Raw genomic sequence first — 10,487 nt, 5'->3', positions numbered from 1 at the left:
AATATTATTATATTATTAATATTAAAATAACTACTAATAATACCATTGTAAACAAAATGCTTCACAAAAGTATAAATTAGAATATACATTTTTAAAAAGTAAGACTACCAAGATTTAAGAGTAGTACACTGGTAGATTTATAGCCTGTTTCTCTTCAAGCTTAGATTTTGGGCAAGTTTAAATTTCTGAAGGGCAGATTTCAGACAGATTTTAGATTTTAGACAGACTTTGGGAATGTGTAGACAAAGCATTCATATCAGGGCCTATTAAATCTTTGAGTAACAAAATCCTTTGGTAAAATATAAATGTTAAGCTTTAGTGACAAGGTTACTTTTTCAAGTTAAATTGAACTTAATCAAATTTCTTTATCCCCAAAAGGAAAGTAAGCTTTGCACTTACAAGAATTACAAGAAACACCTATACATCCATATAAAATATGATAACATATAAATTCTGTGCAGCATTTGATAATATGACCACACCAAACAGGATATATTTAGGAAGATTAGTTTCATATAACAAAGCCTAGAGGAAAATGCCCTGTTACTTATGTTATAAAAAGAAGGCTTCTGACTGAGGAAAGATACTATTGGATATTAAAGATGGTTTTGAACTCCTGCTCAAACATCTCCCTTAGTGTGGATCCCATCAAATCAAATCAAATCAATTATCAAATGATTATCCTATAAACAGTGAGAGAGAAAAAAGACACCAAGTCATTATTTTAAGTGATTTGAAACAAATGATATTTACAGTACAATGATTAAAATTTGCAGTAACAAAACTCTATATACTAGGTAAAAATATTTGTTACATTAATATTACATTACAGTAAGCCAGTTCTCAACCAGGTGGTTACAATTATTAACAACCAATGCATCAGTCTGAATATACACAGACCTTGAATGCTGATTAAACGTTCTAAATCATTATACAATTTTCTATATCTACATTTCCCTGCATGTCTCTATATTCACTGTATTTGTCCCTCACCCTGTTAAAGGTGTTACAGTTCTGGAAGATGAGCCTGGTGTCGGACACAAAGTGTCGCAGTGTTTCATATTTTTGACTGTAAAGTTTGTCCTTCACTTTGTCCAACCACATGGGCTCAGAGGTGACATCCCTGTACCAGTGCACCTGTGCGAGAGCAACAGAGACCCACAGCATGAGGCCAGCAAAGACAGCGCAATAGGCCACCATGAACCAACTGGTAATGATAGAAAACAAAGAAAGATACTGTATTAGAAACTGCCTTAAATGTTTACAAAATGAAATAAAAATCTTATATGTATTAGTTCATTTATTCAATCTGTGTATGTAACAATGTAGTAATATAGTAGCATTAAGCATTACCATTTGGGCATTACTAAACAGAGTTTCATAGTCAATCAGAAATATTTTCTTATATTATACAGGACAATCAGGTTTTTCTACCCTATATATTTTAGTCTGTGGAGATGGTTTCCCACTCACCAGCTCCTGCTCTGTAGGACTGCAGAGGTCACACTTGCACATCAGTGTATGCACATTCAGAATCTTCTACAGACACAATATACAAATATTAGATTTGACCTGAATCCATGTCACATAAAAACAGCCCTATTAAACACTGGCTCTGGGCCCACTGCTCCAACCTGTTACCTGTTTGAACAACCCTCCTGCTTCTTTCCCTCCCTCACTCCTCTTCTAACACCTCCATCATGCAACTCCATCTGACAAACCTACAGAACATACTCTCCAGGTCACTAAAAATTTACACTACCTTGATCTCTGTTATTTACAAAGCTTTGGTTTGCCATACACTCTGTCTCAGTTTCTACCATCAGCTCATGGATCTCACGTCTCATTCTCCTACGTGTGGGGAAACTCATGTGTTTTCTGCTATTTAGAATTATGTGACTCTCATATTACCTGAGGTATGTCGCTTAATGTTTTGCCGTGACATTTTATATCTCTTTTCCCGCACCCATCTGTTAATTCCTGCTTCACAAACTCCTCTGGAGTGAACCAACGTTCCTCAGTACGGATGCTTTTACCCCGCGTACCTGCAGCAGTTAAAGGGAGTCGCACCCTTGAGGTGGGGCTCTGTCACGATACGGCCCCTCCCACTTCGAATGTGTGCGTGTGCGTGTGCGTGCGCGTGCGTGTCTGTGCATGCGTGTTTGTGTGTGTCCGTATTGCCACGCCCTCTTGTGTCCGAAATTCAGAGAACGCTCAAATGACACGCGCGACGCCCTCTAACTGAGCAACGCGATGGTACCAACATGCCTACAAGACACTCTGGAGGAAGGTCTACAAATACAAATGAAGCCTGCTCTACACTAGCCATGTAGTGAGCCTCAAAGGACCTACGAGCTTTCCCTGTCTAATCTTCAACCGGTAAAGAATCAGTTGGCTTCCCAGAGAACCTTGGGCAATTTCTCTCCCGGGGAATACAGACAAATCATACAGAAATACAGTTTGCCGTATACTGAATAAATGTCTTACAAGTGTGGCTGTTGCGAGTGAGAGACTTGATACCCGCTACAGTTGCATCAAGATTTGTTAGCATACTTGTTAGGCTGCTGTCATATCATATCATATCATAGCTGGGTATTTGTCAAATATTCCATATTCCATGTGTGTGTTTGTTTGTATGGCCACGCCCTGCCCGTGTCTCACAACTGTTTCTCGTTTTCCGTCGTTACTATGTGTGTATTTATGATCTCGTCTAATCGTTGGTGTTTGTCGGTTTTTAACCTTGCGTGTGCCTGCCTGAGTGTTACGATCGCTGTTGTTATGTGTAAATAAACGTCACTGTGTCGTACTCGGCTCCTTCCTGCGTTCTGTCTAGCCTCCGTCGTCAAAGCTAGGTAGCTGTCCAAAACCAAGTCGGCTTATTAAGTGTGTCTTAATGTGTCATAATACCCCTTAAATAAAATATTTAAATTTAAATGTATAAGAATATTCGTATGCATTAATACAGCTTTTGAAGATGAAGACTGTGTAACCACATAAAAGCAAAGAAAATATATAATTTGGATATCTGTTCCAATTGTCCACACATTGACAAGTGAAAATACCATTAAGTGAAAATACCATTAAGCTTGCAGAGGAACCTTGATGACTGAAGAACAAATGCTAATGTAACATTACTTAAAAAGTAAACTAAAAACGACTTCTGCATGAAACAATTCAACATTTAGGGCAGCTGTTAATGGGTGGTCAATTCTTTTTTATTTTTGCTATTCTCCTAGTGGGCTTTAACCTCCATCAACATCTAGATTAACTCTAACATCAGCAAGTAGCAAATGCTGTCAGAACTATAGATCGACGAGATACAACATCAATGCTACCGCAAGGCGGAGCCAGGACAACAGGTCAGCGGGATGATATCAACATCATCATCATCCCCACACCCTGAACTTGGGAACCAAGACCCAATTCATCATGAATTCATCAAGAGTTCAATATGGCATCTCACTAAGGACATGACCGGTCCCTGCTGCTGTTCTGCTGCTCGTGTCCAAGAGTGGCTACAGATACCAGCTACATGACATCAAACTGTATGCCAGAAGTGAAGGAGACATCGGCTCACTAATCCACCTCACCAGGATATACATCAATCACACTGGAATGTCATATGGACTGGATAAGTGTGATTGGTTACAGGAAGAGGGAAGGTAGCTAGAACTGAGGGGATCACACTACAATAAGGTAAGATAGCAGATGTTGAGGGCAGTTATAAGTACTTTGGAATCTTGCAGGCAAATGGAAATCAAGAAGAGGCCACAAAGAAAGCATCTACAGCCAAATACCGTGAGTCAAGAGTGAGTCAAGTTCTGAGAAATCAGCTGAATGGGAAGAACAAGATTTGGGCTATCAACACCACACCTACACTCTACCAGTCATCAGATAACCCCCTGGCATAATCAGCTGACCAAAGGATAAGGCTATTTTAAATAGCACTTATTTGGCATAAGTGTACAGTATGTATTTTAAATATTTAATAAAAAAATTTCCTTATAAAGTAGAATTATTAAAGAATATTAAATTCCTTACAGGCAAAAGAATACAGTTACACAAAGGAAAATAACACAGTTGTGTTTTAATTAAAACTCTTAGCTTAGCTGGAAGACCGTTCATAAAGCTTAGTCACTGTACTGCTAATGGCAAACAACAGATATGAAGTTGAGAAAAGTAAAGCGAAAGAGTGAGGAAGCCTGCGGACTCAGCTTAGCCTCTGCCAGGTGGGTCATGTGGACAGAAGTCCCCCGTCTCCTCCGCAGTGCTGCTCAGCCTTATAGAGGTGTGGTGACAGACTCCACGCACCTCAGAGGAGACAGGTGCCGTCGTCACTCTCCACTGGCAGTGCAAGCATATGGGATGGAAACAGAAGGCTACACAAACAATACATTCATTTTCACTAGTTTGTTTATGCCCTAGCAATAAAAAAGTGATACTTTAGTGATACTTCAGGCAATCAATTTTAATACACCTTTTGCTTTAATGACAAATTATATATAATTTATATTTATCACATTTTTGGAATTGAAAAAATAAAAAAGGAAGAAAAAAAATGGCTGAAAACCATTCATGTGGTGATGTGCCATGTTAAAATATGATGGTTCATGTGCTCTGATGGTGCAGAATGAACAGATCCACTGCTCCCTAGAAACACACACACGAATCAAAAGTCAGAATATTGATATGTGATCTTGCTCTGGCACATAACCTGAATCCATACAGACTAGAGGTCATGACATACTGAGTGAGGTTACCATGGAAACCAGGGAGGGTGGGACATATCAGATTTTGTGCTCTGCAGACCTGGCATTTGCAGTTGACATCATGAAGTTCTAATATTTTCCTCTGGAAAGAGTGTCAAAACATTTATACTTTGATATTTCAGTATAGTAAATAATATAATTGCACAGATGTGGCCAGAAGACTTCAAAATATTTTTTTCTTAGACTTGGTGTTTTCAGACTACTTCAAAGCAAGGTTTTTTATTTTTCTGAGAGAGCGGGAGAGAGAGCGGGTTCATAAAAGTTAAAATGGGTTGAATTTAGAGTGTTTCAGGTTTGGCTATTTAGCTAGGTTTTAAACTGTAAAATCTGGCATCATCACCAGAAATGAATAATATGAATAATATCCAGACTGTTCTTTACCATTATGAGAGTTCCAAGAGATGTTCTGTTGCTAGTGTTGTATCTTCTCCAGATCCCATTGGGTAACACGGACTTAACAAACCCCTCGGGGGTGAGCCAGCACAACTCTGTTCTAATGCATTTTCCACATCTCCCTGAGGCAGAGACACTCATGGTTAGGTTTTTTTTTTTTAATCACAATAGGTGATTGGTTTCAGAACAGGGATGGGTGGGTGCACTGCTGGTGAACCACAGCACCACACAGTTTGGGTTTCTTCCTCCAAAAAAAAATCTGCTGCAACTTATCATGCTATTTGAATACAAGTATACTGAAGCATAATAAACACCACATTATGCAGTGTTTATGTGGAATAGACTGAAATAGGTACTATATGTTATAGCTACGATATCTGGTACTTACACAGAATAGACTTATGGAATGTTTATGTGGTGTAGACTGGACTATGCAGTGTTTATGTGGAACACACTGCATTATGTGTTATGTATTACAATGAAACTCCAGGATTCTTCCAGAACATTTAGGAAAAGAAGCTAAACTTGCCTTTGAAGTATCCTCAAAAGATTACCACATAAGGCACAATTACCACACAGGGCCCTATGAACCTTGTGATCTATAAATGATGGGTGTGTAGTCGTGTGTTTAACATTGTAAAAGTTTTGTACACACACACACAAACCTGTAGCAAAGTGCTTTTTGTGTAGAGTTCCTGTGTCTGTGAAACAGAAAAAGAATCACCATGGAACAATGCCATGATATTTTCATCATCTTAATCATCATCTTCACTGTTACTAGTCCCATAGTCGAAATGGACTCTGATATGGTGTATACTGTCATGTTCGTGGACCGGAGCTTCTCCTGTTTCCCTGACTTCATGATCTTCATGTGTTCCAGTCCTTAGTTTCGTTTTCTCCACCTCCTCGTTTGTTTCAATAAGTTATTTCAATAAGTATTGTGTTAGTTCTCATTAGTTTCTGTATTTAAACACCGTGTTTGTGGGCACTCTTTGCGATGTCTCGTCTACTCGTTTCTGAGCCATTATTTAGCTTTGTCTGGCATTCTGGTTTGTTTCAGCTCTGCCTGTATTTTGGATTTGCTCTCTGCCTGTTCCCTATTTTCCGGTTGCTCCTGGACTGATTTCTTGATTACAACCTTGGCTTGTGTACTTTGGATTCTGATTGTGGACTATGCATATTCTCTAATAAAGCTGCATTACTTCGAGCGACTCTGTACATGCTCAGAACGTTACAACCGTGCCTGTTTGTGGCAGAAAAAATATCACTATATAAAATCAATAACAAGCCTTCATTTTTATAACCTTAACTTTTATCATCTTTATAATCTTGAAAACATGCCTCAAAATAGGGCTTGCATTGGCACACCATGAGTTCAGTTCAGCTACTGCATTTATTTTTCTGTTGCTTGTAGATTATAGCTACGTAGCTAGCAAGCCATTTTTTCTTCAAAATAACATTGATATCACACTTTACTTTCATGTTAATAATGCACATTAGGAAAGAGCACCGACTTCTCACACAGATGTGTAGCCAGCTACTTTTCATAAGTGTCATTTGAGTCCAATGCCGTCAGATGTGCCTGTTGTCTGTTCATTATGTAGGTATTTTGTCCAGTTGTTGACCTTACCGATGCAAAGCAGCATCATTCAATGATCATCTTTAGAGATTTCACTAACCCTCCCACACATGACAGGTAGTGATGTACAAAATTGTAAAAATTAGTTGAAAATGTAACGGAAGGACCACTGACGAATATAATGGAGTTTTACTTTTAGTATATTTTGAGAGTGAGAAAGAGGCAGAGAGAGACAGAGTGCGAAACTAGCAGCCTATTGGCAAACCACTGATATGCCAGGCAAATGGGGGAAATATGTGAGATGGTGTTGGAAGGACTGGAACAGAGCAACGGGGCATAGTTATTGTAGCTCTCGTGAGCTAAAGCTTCTCATCATTAATTCTGCTTAAATCTTTTCCATTTTCCTTTCCAACGTACTATGATTATTTGAAAAGAACAACTCACAATAAAGCGTTGTATGAAGTGAATTGAATTGACTTTATTTGTCCACTAATAAGCTTTGGACTAATAAACTTTGGACTTAAAAGAATTACAAGAAACACCTACACATATATACGAAATATGATAATGAATATACGTTTGTTCAGCATTTGATAATATGACCACAGCAAACAGGATTAAATTAGAAAGATTAGTTTCATATAACAAATCCTAGAGGAAAATGCCCTGTTATTTATGTTATGAGATGAAGGCTTCTGACTGAGGAAAGATACTATTGGATATTAAAGATGGTTTTGAACTCCCGCTCAAACATCTGGCTTAGTGTGGATCCCATCATTATTATCAAATGATTATCCTATAAACAGTGAGAAAAAAAAGACACGAAGTCATTATTTTAAGTAGTAACTGCAGTAACAGTAACAAAATTCAATATATTACGTAAAATATTTAATTGTTACATTAATATTACATTACAGTAAGCCAGGTCTCAACCAGGTGATTACAGTTCATTAACAACCAATGCATCATTCTGAATATACACAGACCTTGAATGATGATTAAACCTCCTAAATTATGTAACTTTCTGTATGTACAGTTCCCTGCATGTCTCTATATTCACTGTATTTGTCTCTCACCCTGTTAACGGTGGTACAGTTCTGGAAGATGAGACTGATGTCAGACACAAAGTGTCGCAGTGTTTCATATTTTTGACTGTGAAGTTTGTCCTTCACTCTGTCCAACCACATGGGCTCAGAGATGAAGTCCCTGTACCTACGCACCTGTGCAAGAGCAATGGAGACCCACAGCATGAAGCCAGTGAAGACAACCATATAGACCACCATTTCCAGGTTCCCGTGCCTTTAAATAATGTTTTATGAAACATTACGGGTTGTTTGTTTGCGATCATTGTATAATTGTGGATTTATTACTTCAAGTCTACTTGAAGTAATTGTCTAATAATTAAGGTGAATAAAAACATGTCCAATTATGGCAATAACTTAGGTAACGTTGAATGTTACATTGTGATGCTAAGATAATGATGTACATTAATATTTGCCCTACGTATGTCATACAGGTATTTTTGAAGTTACACTGGCTAGACTGCACACATTTAGACTGCTAGTTGTCACGGGCTGCTCCAGCCCCCATAAATCACGTGGTACGGCCCGCCGAGTGCACGGGGATCCATATGTACTGTGTTTATTTGTGTTGTAACCACGCCCCCCGGATTGCACACACGTGTACAGGATTTAGTGTTAATGTCTTACGCCTATTTAAACCCCTGTCCATGTGCACTCCCATTGTTGATCATTGTCGCTATGTGTGTTTAACTAGATGTGTGTAGCCGTAACGTTAGTTTGTCCCATGTCAAAGTGTAGGTGTTTATCCTTTAATGTTAAGTGTATAGTTATGTTCATTATATGTGTTATACGTGAGTGCCACCGTTGTCTTAAATGTGTAATGTCAATAAATGTTCTGCACGAACAAGGAAGTCTGTGCGTCCTGCCATGCGCCCTGCGGCACTCGGGCCAGCAGCTATGTTACACTAGTATAGTATAATTTGTCAGCATTCGATGAACATTGAAGTAAGTAACAGTATGAATATTTAGAAATTGAAGTCAGAGGTGAAAATAAAGGTAATGGGAGTATTAAAGAAGTGCAAGACTTACCACTGTGCTGGGGTCTTTACTAAACACACGCTGTGTGTCCTCTTTATACATACACAACAGCAAATACTCACAGTGCTGACAAAGGAACATACACAGACACACAAACACTTACTGATGTTTATGCAGTGTTTCTCCTGCATTAGTGCGGCTGTTAACCTAACCCATCCACACTACCCTTACAGGAGGGCAACATAGAACCCTGCCCTAACAAACTATAAAAGCATTGAAAATCAAAGAAGAAGCTTGGGAAAGTGTTATATTGTGTCATGAATTTTATTTCCACCAGTAAATACTTCCATGACAAATAGCTTTAAACAGTTTCTTAACCAACTGGGTGCAAGAATTTGGTACAGTACTGTATAAACGTGTCTTTGTTTAGTGGGTGTGTTTGTATGTATGTGTGTTTGTGGGCAGAGTTACCAGGATGTACTGAGAAACGGGACAATCCAAAGCTTGTTCTTCAGTCATGGTTCCGTGACGCAACCAATGTTGGTTATTCTTCAGCACACAGTAAGTGCACATCCACTTGTCACTGTGCGTCAACACACACACAGAGTGCACAATCAACAGTTAATGGTCTATATAAGGTTAGTAATTAACAACCTCACACAGGATATTTCTCAGGAACTTTGGCAATCAACAACCAACCAAACAAATCAAATGAAGAAACTAATTTAGGAACCTTTACACCACAAAGTTTACAAACATACTATATATATATAATATATTTTAGTGGATGAACTGATGCTGTTAGAAACCTTCTCTTGTAGTCAGGGGTATCATTTCCTAACCAGGACTTCAAATCCCCTCCCCAACTATCTAAACCCAGTGAGTCATGATGGACACCTGGTAAGTGGGTATATTTATCAGCTTTTTCTTCTTATTTTTAAAAAATGGAAAACTGGTGAATAACAAGCCATGCTGTGACAAGTGGATAACAACCTGTGATAACACACACTGTGTCAATGTGCACTCACGCGAACATACACACACGCAAACACACACACTTATGTACAAAAAGACATAATATTGCTACTCTCACGCCTATCTGTTACTCTCGATGCATCTGTCTTTCTCCCTCTCTCCTTCTCTTTCTCACCCCAGTGTGTTGTTGTGTAGAGCTGGAATGTGGCAGTGACAATGAAAAGCTCGGGGGCACTCGTCACAACACACCAAATGTCCATCAGAGTTACAGATGAAGCACTCATCATCGTTATCTTGATCCAGCTGGTAATGAGAGAAAACAAAGAAAAAAGAAGCTGTCTTAAATATTTACAGAATTATATTAAAATCGTATATGTATTATCTCATTTATTCAATCTGTGCCTCGCCATTCAATTAAAACAGAAAAATGTAGTAATGTTGTAACATTAGAAATGGCCAAACAGTAATGCTTAAACAGAGTTTAACAGTCCTTCAGTAATATTTAGATTTTTTGTTATACAGGATATTCAGGTATTTCTAGTCTGAGCTCTGGAACTGCTTTCCCACTCACCAGCTCCTGCTCTGTAGGACTGCAGAGGTCACACTTGCACAGCAGTGAATGCACCTTCAGAATCTTCTACAGACACAAAATACAAATATTAAATTTGACCTGAATCCATGTTAAATAAAAACAGCCCTATTAAACACTGG

General features: G+C 38.5%; 1 protein-coding gene across 1 annotated transcript in view; it reads right to left on the bottom strand.

Annotated features, from left to right (window-relative positions):
• Nucleotides 1-297: 297 nt before the first annotated feature.
• Nucleotides 298-10,487, bottom strand: part of LOC113587827 (uncharacterized) — a 28,284-nt gene continuing 18,094 nt past the window's right edge. Inside the window, exons 15-23 of the mRNA XM_081715709.1 lie at nucleotides 10,348-10,413; nucleotides 9,952-10,079; nucleotides 9,273-9,384; nucleotides 8,853-8,927; nucleotides 7,818-7,961; nucleotides 1,912-2,085; nucleotides 1,474-1,539; nucleotides 986-1,137; nucleotides 298-659 (exon numbers count right to left, since the gene is read on the bottom strand). Coding sequence (XP_081571835.1) covers nucleotides 587-659; nucleotides 986-1,137; nucleotides 1,474-1,539; nucleotides 1,912-2,085; nucleotides 7,818-7,961; nucleotides 8,853-8,927; nucleotides 9,273-9,384; nucleotides 9,952-10,079; nucleotides 10,348-10,413 — 990 coding nt within the window. The 3' untranslated portion in view covers nucleotides 298-586. The remainder of the gene's footprint in view (nucleotides 660-985; nucleotides 1,138-1,473; nucleotides 1,540-1,911; nucleotides 2,086-7,817; nucleotides 7,962-8,852; nucleotides 8,928-9,272; nucleotides 9,385-9,951; nucleotides 10,080-10,347; nucleotides 10,414-10,487) is intronic.

Source organism: Electrophorus electricus, chromosome 6 (assembly GCF_041902795.1).
Source record: "Electrophorus electricus isolate QZ-2024a chromosome 6, ASM4190279v1, whole genome shotgun sequence".
NCBI lineage: Eukaryota > Metazoa > Chordata > Actinopteri > Gymnotiformes > Gymnotidae > Electrophorus > Electrophorus electricus.
Note: the sequence above shows the minus strand (reverse complement) of the source record. Positions and strands in the feature narration are given on the sequence as shown.